Source organism: Camelus bactrianus, chromosome 15 (assembly GCF_048773025.1).
Source record: "Camelus bactrianus isolate YW-2024 breed Bactrian camel chromosome 15, ASM4877302v1, whole genome shotgun sequence".
In the NCBI taxonomy this organism is placed as follows: domain Eukaryota; kingdom Metazoa; phylum Chordata; class Mammalia; order Artiodactyla; family Camelidae; genus Camelus; species Camelus bactrianus.
In genome coordinates, this window is record NC_133553.1 from 30,808,564 (window position 1) to 30,832,182 (window position 23,619).

Below are 23,619 nucleotides of genomic sequence, written 5' to 3' on the forward strand. Positions count from 1 at the left end.
ATAGGGGACACTGCAGTGCAGGATAGAAGAGTCTTCTCAAAAATGCTGCTGGATCATTTGGATAGCCACATGGGGGGAAAAAAAACCATGATCCTTATCTCACATAATCCAAAAATATCCCAGGTGGTTTGGAAATCTAAATGTAAAACATGTAAGAATAAATGTTTCATTAAAACGCATATACAAGCATACACACATAGAAGAAACTTATCTTTTGTTTACTGAGAGTTTTTATCATGAATGGGTGTTGGATTTTATCAATGCATTTACTACATCTGTTGATATGATCATGCGACATTATTTTTAGCCTGTTGATGTGATGGTTTACATTAATTGATCTTTTAATGTTAAACCATTCCTGCATATCTGAGATAAATCCCATTTGGTAGTGATGCATAAATCTTTTTGTCCATCATTGAATTTGATTTGCTAATACTCTGTTGAGAATTTCTGCACCTATGTTCATGAGAGACATTGCTCTGTTGTTTTCTTTTCCTGTAATGTCTTTGTCTGGTTTTGGTATTAGGGGCTTGCTGGATTCATGAATGAGCTGGGAAGTATTCCCTCTGCCTCTATCCTCTGAAAGAGATTACAGAGAATTTGTATAGTTTCTTCTTTAAATGTTTAAAAGAATTCATCAGTGAATCAATCTGGGCTTGGTGCTTTCTGCTTTGGAAATAATTGTTGATTCAATTTCCTTAATTGATACAGGCCTACTCAGACTGTCCATTCTTCCGTGATTTTTGACAGACTTTGTCAAGAAATTGATCCATTTCATCTAGATTATCAAATCTGTGGGCACAAAATTGTTCAAAATATTCCTTTATCACCCTTTTAAGACCCATGGGATCTGTAGTGATGGCCTCTCGTTTCTGATATTTGTAATTTCTGTCTCCTTTTTCTCTTAGCCTGGGGAGAGGCTTAGTAATTTTAGTATCTTTTCAAAGGACCAGCTTTTGGTTTCATTGATTTTCTCTACTGATATCTTATTTTCAATTTCATTGATTTCTATTCTAATTCTTATTTCTTTTCTTCTGCTTAAGCTGGGTGTAATTTGCTCTTCTTTTTCTAATTTCCTAAGGTGGAAGCTCAGATTACTTCTTTCTTCTTTTCTAATAGATGCATTCAATGCTGTAAATTTCCCTCTAAGCACTGCTTTCACTGCATACCACAGATTTTATTAAGTTGTATTTTCATTTATTTCAAAGTATGTCAAAATTTCTCAAGATTTCTTCTTTGACATGAGTTATTTAGAAGTATGTGCTTAACCTCCACATATTTGGGATCTTCCAGTTATCTTTCTGCTACTGATTCCTAGTTTAATTCCATTGGGATCTAAGAGCAGACATTATAGATTTATATTTCTTTAAATTTGTCAAGGAGTGTTTTACGGCCCAGAAGAAACTACTTTCATGTCAGTGGGAAACGGATTTTCTTAAGGATGTATTAAATTATACTAAAGTTAAGAAACTGTGTTCATCAAAAGTTATGTTTCAGAGAGTGAAAAGACAGGCCACACAGAATAAGAAGTTATTTGCATGGCTTATATTCAAAAAGCCACTAGAAGACGACAATCCATAGAAAAATGACAAAGACTGGAAAATGCTTTGCATAAAAGATGATCTAAATGACTAACAATGAAAATGAGTACAAAAGGGAGACTAAGCATTTAGAGACTTTCATAAAAAGTTGACACTGCTGGGCCATTTTTATTGTATTTTACATAAGTATAGATCTACAATGTGTTGGGAGGTTTCCTTCCTGATGAATAGTTTCCGAGTAAAAGGCTAGTCGGGAGGTGGGGATGGGGCAGGGGGTGTGTGGGAAGGCATGGGAACAGGGCCACACAGTTACAAAATGAGGAACCAAGATTTCCTAGGGTTATATCTTAAAAAGGATAACGATATTAAAAATAAGACATTATTTGAGAAATGAACATTAAAGGTGCATTTTAGCTGTATCAAGTCCCTGTATATAATCTTTTCTTACAAAGCGGCCCTTAGAGAAAAATAATCTGTCATATTTCTGTATTACCAGTTTTACTTCTTAATTCAAATAAAACTGTCATCCTGCACCAAGGAAATACACTACCCACAACAAATGACTTTCAACGGTAGAATGGAAATTAATTCTTTTAACCTATGCATCGGTGATTAGAAATAAATTGAACTAACGTGAATACTAGTGAGCAGAAAAACAAATAAAGAAGCTAGTATATTAACCCAGATACTAAATGGACAATAGGATGAAACAAACAGAGAAGGGTCTATAAACAAAAATCTTGTTCCTCTTGATATGTCACTGTGAACATTTGGTCAAATCAGCAGTGTGGCCATTTTCTAATCCACACTACATATCTAACTGCACACCAATCACCTATAAATAATGGAAGCTACCACTAAACATGAACAGTCTGATCCCAACTTCTCCCCCTTCTCTCGTTCCACAAATCCCCTCTTCGAGCCAAACTTAACCTCCTATAGCTTTTTGAGAATACTGTTCATACACTTCCACCTTCTTGCCTTTATATATATTTTCTTTCCATGATATAGCCTCTCTTCCCTAGAGATTATACTCTCAAGGGAAGAAAAGTATATTAAAATTTCTAGAGTTCATACAATACTTACTAATCCAGGTAAAGTTAACTACTCCCTTCTCTAATGCTGCCATAGATGATAAATATAAAAACATACTACTTATTAAGTTATCTGCTAATTATCTGCTTATTGTTCTATACCTCAAGATATGGGTGGGGGCCACACCTTATTCAAATTTCCCACATACCTGGCAAATAGGATGTACTGGAGAAAGAGTAAGTGTAACATGTAGTTTAAAGAGAGATGTTTATTTGGTTTTGCAAATAAACTAATGGCCTAAACAAAAATGCTCAAGATTATATCCTAAACTACTTGTCCTCCAATGCAGACTGCTCAACAGATTAAAAGCACTCATTTAAGAACACATTTAGTACCTGATTAGAAAAAAAAAAAACTTGCTTTCATATAAATATATAGATGTAACTAAACAGTAACAAGTTCTGATCAAAAGATCAGCACTCATTATTCGATTTAAATAAACAAAAATGGGAGATGAGGTATAGCTCAGTGGTAGAGTGTGTGCCTAGGATGCATGAGGTCTTGGTGTTCAATCCCCATTACCTCCATTAAAAGAAGAGAGACCAAAAAACCAAAAATGCCACACTCAAAAACCAAACAGCAACCTACCAGAGAAGTCTTTTTAAACTCAAAATTAAGTGTTTTCAGAAAAATATTTGAAACAAGTTTTGGAACTTGAGGCTTGCTCATTAGAGCCAGTTCTACACAGTTCACTGGGGTAATTTCAGGCTGTTGGATATTTATGTATCATCCACTGAGAAGGTACTACTTTTATAGCACTGAGAATTTTCCATATCAACAAATGCTTATTATTTTAAACAAGGTCAAAGGGTATGGACTATTCACATTAGATGCATTTAAATTTAAAGCTTCAGTAAATAATCTCTCAGTGTTTTATTTTCTCCTGAAGACAATTAATGGGCCCCTCTGAAGTGACTCAGAAATAATGAAGCAGTAACATCAAAATTCAAACTGAGCTTTATCTAGTTGAAGGACTAATAATTGAAAGACAGGTTAACAACTTAAGTTCCATGAATTGTTTTAATTGTCCAAAAAATGGCAATCCTTCTACTAAGGGAGTTTTTATTTTCACAATCATCTTTCTTTAGAGGAATTTCATTTCCAGAAGTAACAGACCGTTTTTTAGTTCTAAGTCCTTTCTTTCCACACCAAGTGCAGTCCACTCCTAACTGGGCAGGCCATGGCTCCTAATTATATCCAAACAGCCCCCTAATCAAAGATGAAGAGTCCATACCTGAACCCTTCCCCTGCTCCTGGGTACCCTACCTATCCAGGTCCTAATAGTATAGCTGTCTTTAATATCTAACAGAGCTAAAACCTCCAACTCAGACACCAACCACCCCAGAGAGAAGAGAAACTCTCTCCCAAAGGTTTCTCCGCACATCAGTTAACACTGCCAAAGGCATTTTTCTCTCCAGGATACTTTTTAAAGGAGACATTTCTATACATAATCACCCCTATTCAGTAACTTAAAACATTTATATAAATGATGTTAGAAGGCAGACAGGTCAATGGTATTTTAAGTAACTTCAAGCACACTATGTATCAAATATCTGAATAAGCAGTAAAATTAACATTAGATCATATTCCTGGAAAGAAGTGATAATTTCTTAAAGGTGAAAAAGTGTAATTTCACATAATTAATTTTTAAGACATTTTTAAAGCAGACCAAAATTTAATAAAACCTTATCAGAAGATAAAAATAATACTTCTGAGTTGCTTCATGTTGTAGTGTTTATATTTTAGGGAAAAGGCAGAGCTTCACTTAGCTACAATCCTACAAAAAAAGGCAACAGAAAAAGTTTTAAACATTTTTTTCTGGTGTTGTTCCATCTTACCTTGGCTTGGAATTCCATAAAGCTCTTCTCTGAACATTGTTTCCTGTCTGAAAATTAGGAACCAAAACTACAAAATTCTGAGTTCTTCTACCTTACACAGAAATCAATAAGCTAGTTTTAATATTGGACTGGATTTCAAAGTTCTGTTCTTTGTTCCCATTTGGCTGAAAGGTAGACCTACATCAAGAGTTTCTATCGATTTTCAACTAGAAGTATCAGTTTTGCTGTCAGAGCTCTTTATTTTTGTACATAAAAGGAAGTGGGTTTTGATACTATCTCAGTGTTCTTCCTGTCTTACAAAGCATTTGAAATAAAATGATGTCAGACTGAGAGAAAAAGCCCTAAATAAGAACAAGGAATAGGCACATTTAGTTCGTTTTACCTTTACTAATAACTGCAACTGATTTAGAACTGTTCTGCAGTATGCTGCTCCTATCACTGCTAACCGCGTGTTTTCCACTTTAATTTGCACTGGATTACAAAAACATTCATAAATATTTACTATAAACCTAAAATGTTACGTTTCTATGCTTATGCCATATGTATGACCCATGAATGAGAGCACAACCTATGAGAACTAAATCATTCTTCATTATTGCTAGCTCAGCATTTATCCATTTCTTAATATTAGAGCTGCAAGAGTAAATGTGACTTCCATGCATCATGCGCACCTCTCATCTCCACTTCCAAACTCCACATGTGGCCCGCCTATTCTCAGTTTAATAGGCTACAATTAGAAAAGATCTTTACTGAACATCTCAACGTAAACTGAGGATAAGTATTTAATATTGTGACAATTTCTAGAAGAGGAAGGAATCAGAGGTAGCTCAAAAATAATTTATCTGGATCATAATTTTGAAAATGCTATTACCTTGCTATTAGTATCCTATACTATTATGCTGGGTGTGGGGCAAGGTATCTATTCACTAAGCTACTGACAAGGGAGTTCGGTTATTTCTTAGATCCTCCTACATCACAATACATTTACCTACAATTCTTAGAAACAGCCTTTCACAACCATGTTACAGCCACTACTCAGAAAACAGCTACTGTAGCCTATGTGACAAATGAAAAGCAAAGATCTCTAAGACCATGATTTTGTTCCCAGTTTACTAGTCTGACCTCCTTTAATACTGATTTCCGTTTCCAGCCACATCCAGAAAGTATGAATCTGTTTCTCTTGTCTGATGCTTGGTTCCTAATCTTAGATCAACAACTTCCAAACTTAGGAAGAAAAATGTCAACTGGGGAGGAGCAGAGGAGAGACACAGCCCTTAACACTTTTGGCTCCACTCCTCAAAAAAAAAAAAGGGTCTTTAGTGGACTCTGAGAAATTTAAGGTCCTGGACACACCTCTTTCCACTACTGACAGGGATTACTTTAAATATATATTAAAAATATTGTCACAGTTCCCAACTCTGTCTTGCCTTATTCCATTTGTTCTTAGCATATGAGGTCTGGGTTGCTCTCCAAGTGGTTGTGATCTTAAACCTAAAATCTTCTGGTTACAAAATTTACCCAAATTGCATGTGCAGTAGCTGTATCAGAGAACACAGATAATGCTACCAATTATCTAAATTTTCTCCAAGAGTAGCACACTCAGTAACACAGACATGGTAATGAATCAGATGATTCTTCTGATATAGTTCAAAATCAATAGTTCTACAGACACTTAAAATTAATGAGTCAAGTATTCCAACAAACATAACTCTAGCTTCTAGATCCAAAGATAGCTCACCTGTAACTCAAACCTAAGAGGACACCCAAACAAGGGAAACTCTAGGATGTCTACTCTGCTCTGGAATCTCACTACATTGGTCCTTATAACGGAATAGCATGAACTGGCTTAAAATCTGCTTTGCCACGTACAGCTAAAATTATCAACATTGGGGTAAAAACAATTTGCTCTCTTCAAAAAGACTCTTGACAAGAAGCTACAAATAATCAGCAAGAATAGGTAACAAAATGTATCCTTAGGTGGAAAATTCATCCCCGGGAAACTGCAGTAACAAAGATGTTATTCCCTAAAGTTTTTTGGGTAAGCTATGAAGCAGACACCAAGCAGGAGATGAGAGCAAAGACCAACAGACTAAATTTAGTCTTTGCTAGTAGAAATGAAAAGCATTCTTTTCCTAGTAAGGAGAGAGTTGTTAGAGCAATTAAGTGCTCAAATTTTAGAAGAGAGGATTAAAGAAGTAAATAAATTAAGAGCATCCTTTAAAAGGCTATGGGTGGCCAAGGACAGAAAATAAACCAAAGTAAAACCTAGGGTCATGTTGTCCAATGTGATGGCCACTAGCTACATGTGGCTATTTAAATTTAAGCTACAATAAAATTAAAAATTCAGTTCCTGAGTCACACTAGCTATGTTTCAAGTGCTCAGTAGACACATGTAGCTAGTGGCTACTGTGTTGAGCTGGTCAGCACAGATACAGAACATTTCCATCCCTGCAGGAAACTCTACTGAACAGTACTGATCTAACTGGTAAGGGAAAGAGACTGACCCGGGGTCTGGAAAAACAAGAATGACTAATAGGGGCATTTATCCTCCAGCATTCAGTACTTTATTGAGGGATCAGGTGGATTTACCTTTCCTCTTCCACCTGCTCTTTTTTCCCTCCTTGTTGCTGCCACCATCACTGCTGCTGCTGCTGTTCTCAGAACTCTGAGAATCTGACTGACCATCACTGCTTTCTTCTGAACCTTCTGATAGCTCTTTCACCCCATCCGGCACATCTTTCTGAAAATGTAGGCATCCAATTAGGATTAATCATTATCATTTCAGCAAATAGGAATTAAATTTCTGATATGCATTGCTGTGACTTATTTGTGCTGATTAATTTTTAGTATTATAAGATTTAGTAGCAATATTTTCTGAATTCCTGTCATCTTTCTTCTTTGGGTCAAATTAGCTGATGTTTCCATCTACACCCAAAGATAAAAATTATACATGACAATCTTATGCAGGTACAATATAGAGGATTAAATTAGACAAAAACTTGGTATATATTAAGTCCAAGTAAATGATGAAATGTTCAGGATAAAAAAACTATATGATAACAATCTTTAAAAAATGTATGTACATCCACCATCCATGTACTATACATATTTGTGTGTATGTAAGAACCATTATGTACTGCAAATTCAGTTAAGTATCTGGATAGCAAGAGATAGTGCATTATTTCAATCTAATTGGTTCCTGGAAAGTGGTTAGTAAGTAGTATGAGTCAATACAAAAGGAATCAATAAAAAAAGAAAAGAAAAGAAAAGAAATCACATGAATCTTTGTTTTCTCCACTGAATAGTGAGAATGCTCATCAGAAAGGATACCTGTGTCAGCACAGTATGTGACAGATGTAATAGGGTAGTTACAAGATCAAGAACTAGGAAATTAAGACTTCTGGGTTTGGATTCTGGATCTACCTTCTCCTAATTATGCAGCCTTGATCAAAGTCTTAAACTCTCATGCCTCAGTTACCCTATCTATAAGATGGGGTAATAGCACCTACCTTAAGAGATCATTCTGAAATTAAATGAGTTAGTAAATGTAAAATGCTTAGAATAGTGCCTGGCATATGATAAGAGCTCAACAAATATTAGCTACTATTATTTATGTAGTATACAAAATATATACATATAAATAAACACATTAGTGAATGTTATTTCTAAGTTATAAAACTATGGATGATACTTTTTTCCACTCAATGTATTTTTTTGTTTTCCCATATAATTTAATTTTTATAATCAGAGAAAAAACAATTCTGACATATTACCTCCTACCTATAATTTGCACTCAGGACATTATAGCCAAGATAGTACTCACTGGTCTAATAAGGAACTGTTTTTATTCCACTTATGTTTATACTTCAGTGCCATTTCACTCAGAACCATTTCTTATGTTACACACTTTCTTAAAATATACATCCCTTATTTTCCTATTCTTTCCTTCAAAATCCAGGAAACTTTATTATAGAGTTACTTGCCAACCAGACCTCTTGACATGTAAATTCAACATGTATTTTAAATACAAATAGAACTATCTTCTTAAACTTGTGACCCCTCCAGGATCTACTCACACCCCAAATATTAGAATCACTGCACTCTTCTTTTACTCACTCCAAATAGTTTACATTTTCTCTAATGGTCCTTGCCTCCAACTCTTTCATCACTCTCATAGTTAAGGCCAATTATCGCTTCCAAACAATCACAACTATCTTTTTGACAAGTTTTCCTGCTCTACCCTTAAGTCTATCCTACTTGAATTATCGCCCTAAACATGGATTTGATCTTGTTATTCTCCTGAAAAACCTCTGCCATTTCCTCAGAACATACCCTCCCAACCTCCTCTCTCTCTCTGCTCAGTCAGGTTTTCAAAAGCCTCCAGTTTGTTCTTCACCTAACACTTACCCATCCTGACTCATTACCACACTACCTCACACACAGATTATGGTCTGACCACCCCAATTTACTCTACTTTCAAATCTCTTCTGAATCCATTTATCTATGCCTCTGCTTAAGCTAGTCCCTTGTGCTGGAAGGCCCTTCCTCCCATTACTTATCTACCAAAGTTCAACTCAAGTTCAGTTTAAAAAAACAAAAATAAAAACAAACAAAAACTTCTAGATCCCTTTATTCAAGATGAATCTTTATTTCCCTGCACTATCACAGCACTTTACAGCACAGTACGTTTTGTCAGTATGCAATTGCAATTATTTTAGTAACGTGAGCTTCAAGAGATCAGAGACCATAGTTTTACCCTTCTTTATAGCCTCTACAGTGTCCAGTATAGAGTAGGCATTTAATAAACATTATTAATAATATGGAAGGTCTAGAAGAGCTAAAACCTAAAAGAAACACAGAAAGCTCCATATGGGACTAGATTCCTATAACCTCATGAAGCTCAGCGAAGTGTTTTAAAAGGAAGTATTATAGGTAAGTCTGATCTTTTTAATGTTAGTGGGCTACACACAACCACTGAGCATAGCAAGGACTACAGCTTAAAGCTACATAGTTAAGAGGGGACAGAGTCCCACATACATATGGACATAGTCATTGCAAGCCAAGCATTAATTTTCCTTCTGCTGACAAATTTCCTTTGGAAAACAACCCTCTCCTCAATTCATCTGGCTTGAGAGGGCTTAACCACACCTTCTCATCAAGGGTGATCATGAACCAAAGAGTAAGTGGTCAATCAGAAGATTCAATATATTGGCAACGGCAATCATTCAGGTATAGGCACATGGGCCAAGCCAAACCAATTAAGCCACATCAGAACTAACTAAAGGGCTCCTGCTTCAGTTCCTGAGACTTGCTCTCCACACTTACAGCTTGCAGAATGGGGGCTGGGACTGAAGTTAGGTATGATGAGGAGAGAGCCTACCTCAGAATGAAGCCCAAAGGAAGCAGAGAGACCCATCCCTGATGGCAATCATTTGAGATCCTGAATTCAGGCTAACTTTTCCTAGAATTTTTAGTTATATGAACTAATAAATTATCTGTTTTACTCAAGATCATTTGTTTTTCCTTCTTGTAACAGAAAGGACACTGATAAGTCAAGGTCTCTTTTCACTGCAGAAATTAGAAATTAGCAAGCCTCTTATGGTAAAAGAACATGGGAATTCAGTTAGATCTGGGTTCATGTTCTGGTTTTGATACTATCTGGCCAACTGGCCAATCCAATCCTCTAAACTTCAGCTTTCTCCATTTTAATAAAGCAATAATAACCACAACTCTGAATTGTAATGGAAAATTAAATGAGAAAGTAATATAAAGCATCAAGGCTGGTGGAAAATAATCTGGAAAAAAAATGTATACTTGAATCATTTTGCTGTATAATTGAAACTAACAATATCATAAATCAATTATACTTCAATAAAAAAATAAAAATTTTTTAAAAAAAGGATCAAGGTTGTATGCTCCACAGTAACACTCATTATTATTTAAATGGTGTGAGGCCCTTTAAAAAGTCACTGAAAGTCATCTTCATTTCATCCTTTCAAAATAATACTACAGTAAAGAATGAAAAATGAAGTATTTCTCTGACCTACCTACAGATGGTTACACATTAAAAAAAAAATTGGATACAGTGTTGAAAACTTTACCTCTTCCTAAAAGTGAGTTCTTCAAGAACAGAATTCTGTCTCTATAATGCAATTATTATTTATATGCAGTCACTTCCTGTTTTTACTTTTTAAATGACTCCCTAACAAAAATATTTACCTTCAAAGTATATACTCCCATTCTACCTGGAACCTTATAGAAGATGCCTTCTTCACCTCGGGAGTTTGTGTGCAGCATTGCATTCAGGCATGCAAGAGGGGAAGTCCCACTGCCACAGGAAAAAAAGAAAAAAGAATGAAAGAAAAGAAAAAAACATAATTAGTTTCTGTCTCTGAATATCCTATGTAACACAATTAAGATAAAATTAACTGGTCAACACTCATCTGACATAGACACGTTATAAACTATAAAAAGTCCATCAATCTAAGGAGACTGTCACGAAGAAAACGGATATAAAATTCATTCCCAAAAATCTAAAGAAAAAATAAATTCTTTAATTTTCTTAATCCTGATTCAGCACTTAACATTTAAGTCAAGAAAGATTTACCTCACAGAAGTATTACAAATTTATCTTGTAAAGACTTTAATTTCACTTACAGTTGTCTTTGTTAATATACCTCAATAAAATCAGATCTTTTTTTAAAAAAAAATCTTTTTCATTTAGCACATGCTTTAAATGTCCATAAGTAAAACACTGAGGAAAATGAAAACACACACAAATAAATAGTAATCTCCTTGCATACAGCTGCACCAGACTGAATCTGAGTCATAAAAGAATACATTTCCATGGTCTCTTGTATTTATTTTTAACTGAGATAGAATTGACATATAACATTATATTAATGTCAGGTATACAACGTACTGATTCCATACTTGTATATATTACTATGGTCTCTTGTATTTACCTATCAGATCACTTTTTAAAGGTATAAAATAGGCTTTGGAATAGTCATCTTCTATGTAGAAACTTGGTTAAAATGTTTACTAAATCTAATATATATTTATCATATTTTCTAGAGTTTTAGGTATACTATAAATTATCTGTAAAAAATATTTTTACTTATATTATTTTCTTTTCTAATTGTAATCAATTTCATTTGCCTACAGTAATCTAAATGGAGATGTGTGGCATCCTTAAATTCAAAAAAAAAAACCAAAAACTCACAATACCCGAGGGCAGCTTATTTGCACATTTCCAGGTACTACTCAATAACTCAAAGAAGCCTACAGCAAGAGGCTGTTAGATATCTTGGGTACCTAAAGATAAGAGTTCTCTGTAGGGGAGAGCAGGGCCATGTGTCCACTGTCTTTTGGTATTGTGAAAGTGCTGAGGGTCAAAAACTGAAAAGATGGAGGACAACAAAGAAAATAAAAACCTTTCGCTAAAAAAAAAAAAAAATGCTGAGTTTCTCCAGGATTTTTTTTCCAGGTATGTTAATTTAATTTAGATATTTCCAAGTTAAAAATATACATAAGGCAATTCTAGTCAGAATTCCAAAGTTTGCATCAAATAAATACATAAAAATTGCCCAAGAAATACCTAGGAAATAAATAATGAGAGATTTGCCTACGACGTACACTAAGCCACTACCACTGAAGCAGTATGTTTCTGGGGCAGAATAAATAGGCAAATGTGCACTCTTATAGACTGCTGGTGAAACAAAATAGAAAATACAGAAACAGAGAATCATAAATGTAAAAGGTACTAGTTCTGTGTAGTAGGAGGAAGATTGGGTCATGACATTGCCACCTGTGGTTTGATGACCTGGCATCTGTTCCCTCTTCTGGAGATGGTACCTAAAATTTCCTGTGAAACATTATCCCTCTCTCATTCTCATGAAATTGAGACAGACTTAACTCCATGGTCATCAAAAGTGTAAATCCAAGCTGTTAAACTAGCATTTCCTGATTGGAAAAGCCAATTACCATTTCCATGTGCACTCCTCTCCCAACCTGCACAGTGACAGATTCAGGAAGATACATGGCTCATTCTGTGCCAGCAATCTAAGGAGCTGTTTACTTGGGCATCTGGGAAAGAAACATGCTCTCCAGGGAAGCTTCAGAAAGAGAGCCTTTCTCTTCCCCTGAGCAGCATGAGGAAATAAACTTTCAGTCATAAGACCATGAGGGAAATATCTGGAATTGGGGTCGAACAACACATAGGACAGAGAAAGGAAGGGTGAAGCAACGATTATAGGGAAAAAAAATCAACACCCAAAAAAGCAGAGCTGAGAAAAGAGGAAAACAGCAATATATTTTTTAGCAATATTACTTTTGCCACTGTATTAAGCCTTGCCTAAAGCCAGTCGTACCTCTGGAATTTTGTTGAGGTTTTAAGTCATAAGCAGCTGAAGGAGTCCTAAATAAAATAGTTTATTTAATAAGTAGTGCTGGCATATCATGTTGTACACTGGGGACAATAATTCTCACAGTATATATAAAAACATATTCCAAATGGATTAAAGGCCAAAATGTAAAAAGTAGAAGATATTAAAGGCAAACAGTACAATCTATAGGATAAGAAATCTTTCCACATAAGAGAAAAACCCCAAAACCACAAAAGAAAACCCTAATGACTAGACAAAAATTTCTGTACAAGAAAAAGAAAATATCATCAACAAAACTATACAAAGTATACAAAGCTGGAATAAGTAAATGCGAAACAAATGGCAGACAAAAAATGAATAGTCCTGATAGAACTTCTTTGAGGAAAACGCAAACAAGCCATTAGAAAAAATAGATGAAGAATATGAACATGTAATGTAAATGGCCAATAGAATACATGAAAAGAAGCCCAAACTTAACAGTGGTCAAAGAAAACCAAACGAAATTGAGATACCATTGGTCAGATCGGGAGAAATCAAATGGATTCAAGTCTTTGTTAGCAGTGCCGTACTAACGTCAATTTCCTGGTTTTGATCTTGTACTACAGTTATATAAAAGATGTTACCGTTGGAGGAAGATGGGTGAGATACACATGTGACTATTTTTATAGTTTCCTGTGAGTTTAAAATTACTTTAAAATTCAAAAAAAATAAATTGATAAAATCCATTGCTAGTAAGGTTATGGGCAAACGAATACTCTCACAGACTGCTGGTAGGACTGAAAACTGCTACCCTCTCCCTATCCATTTCTCAATTCTGTTCTAGGAAAGTAACATGGAAATATCCACTAAAATTTAAAATATGAGCCACCGATCCAACAATCCTACTTCAATCTATCCTACAAAAATAAGGCCATAAGGACTTAAGAATGTATAACAACACTCCAGCATTGTTAAAAGTATCAAAGCACGAAAATGATCTCAAAGTCAGTAAGAGAATGTTAGTATAGTTAGTAAGGTAACCAACAGGATATGAATCAATAGCAGCTACATTAACAACAAAAGGAGTGGTGAATTCCAGGAAGCATTCTGGTTAGCCCTCACAACAATCCTTTGAGGCAAGCAAAACTATGACACCATTTTTACAAATGAACAAACGAATGTATTGAGGTGTTAAGTAAACTGTTCAAGATCACGTAGTTATTAGTAAATAGTAAAGCCAAGATTCCAGTTAGAAGAAAGAAAACAAACAGAACAGGAAAGAGACTGCTTAAAAAGAATGTATAACCAACTGAAAAGGAAACATGCTATAATCTAGAGTTCAATAACCTATCTGGTAAAGGTTTGCCCCAATTTTTGGTATTCAATTTTAATATTAAGTACACACTCTATTTAGTACTGCTTATTAAGTACCCAATAAATGAGAGTCTGTGGATCCAAAGAGGAAAGCTTTCTTAGTTCAGAGTCTAATAGGAGAGACAGACAAGGGAACAAACTGCCACAGTACACTGTAATCAATCCTATCAATATACACACAGATCTACAATCCCTGGCAAAAACACATAAGGCCAAATGTTTCAGACACAAAAATCTGTTTGGATCTTAGAAAGGCAACATGATATGCCAGAGAGATTAGAGGCAGCAATCCCATAACCAAACACAGTGAAATACATGAATAATCACACGAAGTGGGATATACAAAGACTACATATAGTTTCACGTCTGTCCAAGAGAAGTGCTGCTGACAAATGAAGTTTAGTAACAAAAGCATGAAAAAAGTTTTCCAAGCACTTTGGATTTTGGAATTATGAATATAAATTAGGTGAGAGAGAACGATTTAGCACCTAGATTAAAAAAAAAAAAAAAAAAAAAAAAACCAAAACCAAAACCAAACAAAATATCCAATGCAACCAAACCAAACCAAAAAAACTCCTTAAAATAAAACTCATAAAATGAAAGTAAATGGTGCACACATCTGGTGAAAAGATGTGGTAACAGAGACACAGACACCATCATCTTTTCCTTGCAAATCTGGTGTACTCTTCCTTTGAAGGAAATAAAGTTTTGAAAAACCCACTGTACTGTTTAAAACAAAATTTAGATTTGATTTCAGGAAAATATAAGAAGTCAGAGAATCCTGGCAGAGTTTATTTTCATGAATAATGAAGCAATGGCAGAGAAAATAGGCTACACTGCCCACGATGGCAGGAACATACTTTCAAGAGAAGTAACTTCAGAATAATATAATTTTAAAAAATAACTGAATAACTTGAAGGAACAGGCATCACATGCATGAGTGATAAAATCCCGATACTGAGGAAATCAATACTGATGTGACGTCAAGTAACAAAACGATCACGTAACTATCTTGAGGCAATGTAGCATCTAATCTTTCTTGACTATGCTCAAGACACTGGGGGGAGGGGACAGTTCTCTTAAGGAGAGGAACAAGTGTAGTGCTATAATTTTACACTGAATCTATCTCATGAAGGAAATACACTAAGATGCTTCATGCCCAAGGCCCAAGAACAGAAGTAACTTCAGTTATACTGCTAGTAAAAGTAGTTCCTTACAAGTAGCCAATAGGGCTGAAAGATCAGAAGTCTGTAATAGCATTGCTCAGATGAAACAAGATATAGTAACTCATGAAAGAAGATATCACTGTGTGGCAAAGGGAAAAAAAAAAGATCAGATTTGTGTATTCATACCAATCTGAATTCAAATTTCAGTGTGGCCATGGGCAAGTCACTCTAAACACTCTTAATTTTCTCATCTGTAAAACAGAGGAAGGGGGAAGGGTATAGCTCAGTGACAGTGCATGCCTAGAATGAACAAGATCCTGGTTCAATCCCCAGTACCTCCATTAAAAAGTAAATAAATAAATAAATATACCTAAGTACCCCCACCAAAAAAAAACCACAGAGGAAATACCATCTACTTTGTAATTTGACCGTGCAGATTACAGATAATGTATATAAAGCATATGTCACAGAGAAGAGATTCAGTAATCGTGGTAGTTAGTTTAACAACTTGTTCCCCTAATCCAGTTTCGTGTGTTCCAGTGTTCCCGACCTATCTCAAGTGATAGTAATTTCACTCACCCCAACAATTCTCCACTATGAAGCCAGACTGACCTTTTAAAAACAAATACAGTCATGCTACCTTAAAATTCATCCACAGTATCGTAATGTTCTTAGAATAAAGTCTAGAACTATCAATATGATTTGACCCCCACACTCTCTCTGCTCTGATTTACTCTAGTCTTCTTTCCATTTATAACTTAGAATTCGTCTGACTTCTTGGCCTTTGTACTGGCTAATGATTCTGCCTACAGTGTTTACAAGAGATGAGCGAAAGATGAAGAAGCTGGGAAGATCTAGTAGTTTTAGAATGAATATGTTAAGATCATATCAACAAAACTTTTAACCATTTAAATTATATGGCAATGATCTTTAGGAGGAAAACTAGCTTTTCACTTGAAAAATATCAATATAAAGGCAATCATGACATTTTGATGATGATTTGAAAAGTCTGTTACATCAGAGTGTATTTTCAAATGGAACTGAAAGGGCTTTGCAGATCTCTGATAGAATATCTTACATGCTAAAATTTACCTTTAATCTAAAGTAATTTGATAAATACTTCATTATACCTCAAATCTGTTAGATACCAACACTAAAGACTTCTCTTAATGCTGTTTGTGCAGTAATTAAACTGCTACTTTCTACTTAAGCAATAAAATAAGTGATAATAGTAGAAAATAATAACCCACAGAATACGAGAAGAATCTATGAGTTCATACTGATACAAATAAATAAACAAATCAATGAATGGGGGAGAATTCCTTGCAGTAGAATTCCAACTAACAAATAAAGAAGGAATAATATAATCAGAAAATCACCATATGTGGCAACCATATTGCAGGCAAGTACTATCAATGGAAGCTATGGTGGATATACTCTAAAATGACCCCTAATTATACCCACTCCCTGGTACCCACACCCCGGTAATCCCCTCCCCTTGAATGTGGGTGGGACCTATGACTTGCTTCTAACCAACAGAAAACAACAGAGGGGGTGAGACAGTGACTACATTACAGTAGTCTGCAGTATCCTTGGGAGGTGACTCTCCCTTGCTAGCTCAGAGGAAGCATACAGGTTGGGGAGGCCTTAGTGGCAAAGAACTCAGCACAGCCTCTAGCCAACAACCAGCTGAGGACTGAGGCACCTCAGTTTGATAAACCCCAAGGATCTGAATCCCAACAACAACCATGTAGCTTAGAAGTGGTTCCTTCTCCAGTTAAGCCCGCTGATAAGAATCCAGCCCTGGTCAACACCTTGGTTGCAGCCTTGTGGAGGGCGCAGTAAAGCCATGCCCAGAGCAGAAGCTGAGATAATAAACGTGTATTGTTTGAGGTTGCTAAATCTGTGGTAATATTATTAAGCAGCAACAGATAACTAACAATGAGATGCTAAAACTAGTGAACAAAGAAATAACGAGAAACAAGATATTTACATGATCTTAAAGTATCTCCCTCCACACACAAGATGTCCATTAATTACAAAAGGGAAAAAAATTATACCTTTAGAGTGGAGAAACTTGGCAGACATCACACAAACTAAGTGATCAAAAGTAGTCAACACCATTAACAGAATGAACTGAAATCACATGCTTCTTGATATGATGTAATGAAAATGACATACCACTTCTGTAACATTCCTGCCAAAAATGCACAACATGAATCTAATCATGTGTAAACATCAGACATATCCAAACTGAGGGACAGTCGACAAAATACCTGGCCTGAACTCTTTAAAAATGCCAAGATCATGAAAGGCAAACTGTAAAGAATGTTTCCACATTAAAAGAGACTATAAAGATACACGAAAACTAAATGCAAATGCAAATGCAATGTGTGATCCTGGATTGGGACATCAGTAGAAGAATTACCAAATTTAAATAGTCTGATAAGATAGTAGTATTATATTAATATCCTGATTTTGATACTTACACTGTGGTTGTGTAAAAGAATATACTTGCCTTTAGAAAGTATACTCGTGTTTAAACATGAATAGGGCATCATGTCTACAATTTATTCTGCTATTTCAGAAATACAAACTAGATAGAATAATGAAGAAAGTATATAAAATGTTAACATTTGTGGAATCTAGGTAAAAGTTACATAGGATTTACTTGTAGTACTTTTGCAACTTTTCCTAAAGTCTGAAATTAATAATTAAAATAAAATTAAAAGCTAAAAAATGCATTGTATATGAGAAAAGTCTAAGAAAACAATATTGGACTAATGAAAAAGTATGAAGTGCTTATAAATGCTACAATATGGATTAACCTCAAAAGACTACATATCATATGATTCCATTTATATGAAATGTCCAGAAATGGCCAACTATGGAGACAAACAGCAGAACAGAGGCTGGCAGTGGGAACTAGCATTAACTGTATACAGGTATGAGAAATGTCACTGGGGATTATAGTGAAAGTTGCACAACTCAGTAAATTTACTAAATATCATTGAATTATACAGTTAAAATGGGTGGAATTTATGGTATGTATGTTATACTTCGATTTTTAAAAAGACAATGTGGGAAAGAAGCTAACTTGGTTTCTCATTAACAGCATGGTGGTTAAGTGCTGGTGGTATAAAAAAGAAAGTGGAAGTTTCCCTAAGTACACATTCTTATATTTTAATGTAAAAAATAAATGAGTACAGCCAAATGATATGATCTCTTTATTTCCTAGAGCATGCACACACACTATAGTATCACTTAATTTATGACTAATTAACATTTCCCTTCTACCAGAGAGATGAAGCAACTTGGTACAAATTTTAAATGCACAGTAACATAAAAAATTTAGCCACATTTGCAATTTTGCTATCAAGAACTGAACAAAATCAGAAACTTAGGTTTAGAACTTACGTCTCCTAATTTGTCAGTGAACAATCCTCCTGGATTTACAAGAATATGTTCAACTATAAATGCAGTAGCACTTGCAGCAAAATGTTCATTCTAAATGTTTTATGATTTCATACACTTTTCAAAAAAAAACAAGATATCTCTTCTAAAAATTAAGTGATAACTTTTCTCATAATTAATCATGCCAAATTTCTCCACTGAAAGTCTAGACACATTCACTATTGTTTTCTTTCATTTTTAGTTTCTTCCTGGAGCCGCAAGATACAAAATAAAAATGTAAATGATGTCTACAATAGTGTTCATAAATATACAAGGCCCATCAACTCTCAGTAAAAATCTTTAGCTTGCTTTATCTTGTGCATAGCCCTCCTTATTCTAAAAGCCCTTGCTGGCACGCTTAAAGAATTTACTCACTTGTTATACCAATTCTGTATCATCACATTGTAAGCAGAAATTTTTTAAAAATTCACACTCGTATTCTACAACCTTCTATCTCTGTCTAGCTTTTAAATTTAACAGGGTAAAATAAACATTTACTACCTTCTACAAAAATTTAAAGAAGTACCTCTGCTCATCCCCTCTGCTTTAGGCAAATGTTCTATTATTTCCTACTAATAAAATATGATGGCTGTTTTCCATCATAGATAAAAATGTATCCTACTCAAATAACAACGAAATCCTACTTTACTGTGGTAAAATATAGATAACATAAAATTTACCATCTCAATAACTTCAAAGTGTACAGTTAACTTTCACTCAAGTACATGCACATTGTTACACACCAAACTCCAGGACTCCTCTCACCTTGCAAAACTGAAACTGTACATCCATTAAACAACTCGTCATTTCCCACTACACTAGCTGCTGGCAACCACCCTTCTACTTTCTGTCTCTATAAATCTGATTTATACTCCAGGTCTCTCATATATATGAAATCATACAATATTGGTCCTCGTGTCTGGTTTATTTCACTGAGTATAGTGTCTTTGAAGTTTATCCATTTTGTACCATATGTCAGAAGTTCCTTCTGTTTTTAAGGCTAAAAAATATTCCACTGAATATATATGCCACTTTTTGTTTATCCATTCATCTGTCACTGAACATTGGGTTGTTTCCAACTTTTGCCTATAGTGAATAATGCCGCTATGAACATCGGTATAAAAGTATCTATTCAAGTCCTTGCTTTTGATTCTTCTGTGTATATACCCAGGAGTGGAATTACTGGGTCACACAATCATTCTTTACCTTATTCTTATTTTACGTAACCATTTCTCAGGTGCAAACACCTACACACAAGATCAGATAAAATTCACAGGTTGACATGGTCACCTAGTCCATTTACCTACAGATGCTTATATCTCCTCCTAAAGGATCATAAATAGGGAGTCATCCAGTCTTTTGCACAAGCACATAATGTGGTAAAGATTTACTACATCCTCAAGCATTTCCAATTATTCATAAATTCTTCCTTAAGCTAAACCAAGTATCTTCCTCTAACTCCATTTATTAGTCCCGATTTCATGCTATATCAGTGCCAATCATAGTGGAAAAATCTGGGAGTATCTTTTCTTTCCTCTTGGTGATTTTCTGTACTGTCTGCATTTACCAAAATGTCCTTGCAATAAACTATCTTTGTAAGTGGGAAAAAAAAGTTTAACATTATTTCTTAATTAATCCATATGACAGACCTTCAAGTACTTTAAGACTCTTCAAGAAACCCTGAAGTCTCCTTTTCCAGTTTTCACTGGCATTCCCTCTTGCAACCAAGCTAAAGAAATTTATCATAATAAACTTTTACAATCCATCCTCAAAATTGACCAGTGTCCTCCAACATTTATTATCACCAGCTGAAGCCTTTGATAAAGAGCTTTAAGGGACTACAAAGTCTAACTTATTTACTCCTGGAGTTATTCCACCTTGCAATAGATTACCCTGCCTACTTTAATCCCAATCTCTTGTTCATTTTTCTATACTCCCTCCTACAGAACTGCCTCATCAAAACTAAGCCATAGTCAGCTTCCCTACCCTTGGCTCAACTATCATACACTTTGTATTTATCCTTCAAAGTTCTATCCCCTAAACTTCAATAGGATTAAAATAACAGCTCAGACTTTCAAGGCTAAAAGAAATGCAGAGTTATCTAGTTTCCCAGATGTTTAAATGCCCTATTTCAGGTCAATTTTAAATGTTAAAAGGTAATAATCTTATAAGAATCGTTCACTCACATGATATACATATATCTACACACACAAATACAGAGTAATCATTATCCACATATAAACTAAAAAAATCAGCATCAAATAACTTTAAAACCAAGAACTGATTTGTAGCATGCTTACCTGACAGAGCACACAAAACAAAATTGATTTCAAAAGCACCCTTATGATGGAAAATAGTGAGTTTAAAAATCATTAAATTAATAAATAGTCTTGGTAGGTTTTAAAGTCACTGAAAATGTTTTGTATTCTTAGACTCTTTCATTAAAATCTTTTGCTTGTTTTCCCCTGGTCATATTACCTGCAATTTGTCCAATGAGAAGTTCATTTGGGTTAACAACCAATCTACTTTTAAAAAAGAAATAACATAAATGTAGTTTTTAAACTTAAAAAGTAGCCTCTGACCCATCCATATTTCAGTGAATTAGTTTCTTCAAACTATTTTCCTCCGCAAACATACCATAAAACAAATGGGAACAAAGCCACTAGAGAGAGGATAAAAGGGTACACAAGAAAAAATTTTAAACAGGCATTCTTGGAGAAGGAGGCCCACCTTGGGACCACAAATGAGAAGTCTGGATTAACAGAATAACACAGAGAGGGAGGTCATAGAAATTAAAAAAAGATTCTTCAGAAATTGTGTTCATATACTCTTTCTATCCTTTTAACACTTCATATAAATCATCATTTTCCTTATTTTTCTATTATTGTCTTTTTTCCACAATTTTTTTAAAAAGCATTGTTTGTCCACTACCAGTAGCAAAATCTTTTCAAAAGGAGAGGGGGGAAAAAGAACCCAGTGATTCTATGTGTTATTTTAAAGTAAATATGTGGAACATAAAGTACTTGGACCCCTGTCTAGTCCACAGCCATTTCCACTGTTGGTTCCCTACACCATGCTGCTTTTCAATCTTATGAGAAATAAGTAAGAAAAAAGTAGACTTTAAGACTTTAAGACAGACATAGTGCTCCTTAGAAAGGTGACTCTGTAACTACTGCATATAAAGAAATATCAACTGCCTTTATTTTGGCTAATCATTATGCTAATGTTTCTTAACAGTCTGGACCAAGTTCCTAAACAGCATGTATCTCTGAACTAAAGAGGTATACAATGCTGCAGTGAGGACATATTATTTGAGGTAAAAGAAGAATTGGTGAGGAAAACAGGAGCTGAAGATAAAATACTTGTCAATGTTAGCTATGGAAACAGTTCTGAAAGAAATGAGCTGGGGAGAAAATAAACTTAAACAGGTTTGATTAAGTACATCAAAAAATATGAATCTGTTGTAATTTTATATCTTTGTCCTTTTTGGTATTTCTTGTTCACTTAGCAATATAGTTTATACATCTAAATAACCAGTTATTTATTACAATTATTTTTTGCTTTTGAACAAGAGCTGTCAGTCTTGACACAGCCATTTAAGTCGAGATTCAGAGTTTTAAAGCAGTCAATTGATCCATGAATTTTACCAATTTCTGGCATTTTTCCAACTTACAGAAATAACTTAGAGTTATGGTAAAGTTTATATAATTAAATGGCTTTGACTTCAAGTATCTTCCCTTAAGTCTTAAAAATAAAGACTGAAATCTAGGAGGCAAGGTGACACCAGGAGGTGGGATCAGACCACAAGAAGCAGCCCAGTCCAGGAAACTTCTTCACCCTCATGGGCCTGGGACTACTCGTTCTCTCCCCTGAGATGCTGAGCAGCCCAGTGGTGCTAGCAGCCGGGGGTGTGGAGAGGTGTCCCATCACAAGCATCTGGCACAGAAGCCTCTCTGTCCCCATAAGTAGGGAGACTCCCTTTTCCCTACATCTAGATGCATCAGGCAGCCTGGTCTCTGGAAACCCCTTCCATCTTCTCAGAAAGAAGCAGCAGAGATCGTTGGGAGCCTCTGTGCCACCAGATAAAACAAGAAAACTAAAATAACACAGCAAAGGCTTTGAAAATTAAATGTTATTGAACCACAGTCCACCAAAAAAATCCAGGACTTAACATGGTAAATCCAAGCAGTGTGAACGCCTGTTTAGATAAAATATGTAAATTTAATAGCACCCAACTTCTAACATAATAGCTAAAATATCCAGTATTCAATAGAAGAATCACCCATCATACCCAAACACCAGGAAAATCACAACCTGAATGAGAAAAGACAATCTACTGACACCAACACTGAAACAGATGTTCAGTGTTGTCACAAAATGCTTCAATAAGCACTTATAAATTGTCTTGAAACAAATGAAAATACAGCAAATATCAGCAAGGAAATTGAAGTGAGGAAAAGAAGTGAATAGAAGATATAGAACTGAGAAGCACAGCAAGAAACGTAAAAATTTTCTAGACAGGCTCAACAGTAGAATGGAGATGACAGTGAATACAATCAATGACCTTAATGACAGATCAATAAAATTTACCCACTGTGAACAACAGAGAGAATATAACAACAAAAAAATTTCACTGACCCTCAGGGAGTTGTGGGATAAAACAAAAGATTCAAAGTTCGTATCATTAGAGTCACAAAAGGAAAGGAGAAAAAGAGTATTCAAAGAATTAATGGCTGAAAAACTCTTATTTGGTGAAAAATAAACCTACATATGCAAGAAACTCAGT

The 23,619-nt window shown here is 34.9% G+C and overlaps 1 protein-coding gene across 4 annotated transcripts in view; it reads right to left on the minus strand.

Moving 5' to 3' along the window:
- ASXL2 (ASXL transcriptional regulator 2) overlaps nt 1-23,619 on the minus strand; it is a 114,776-nt gene that overhangs the window by 41,403 nt on the left and 49,754 nt on the right. For 3 of the 4 annotated variants that reach the window (XM_074341769.1, XM_045511833.2, XM_074341770.1), the window contains 2 exons: nt 10,694-10,802; nt 7,064-7,214 (listed from right to left, as the gene is read on the minus strand). In XM_074341769.1, the coding sequence (XP_074197870.1) occupies nt 7,064-7,214; nt 10,694-10,802 (260 nt within the window). Of the gene's footprint in view, nt 1-4,474; nt 4,696-7,063; nt 7,215-10,693; nt 10,803-23,619 lie in introns of those variants that run through there. The other variant, XM_045511836.2, reaches the window with a different exon arrangement.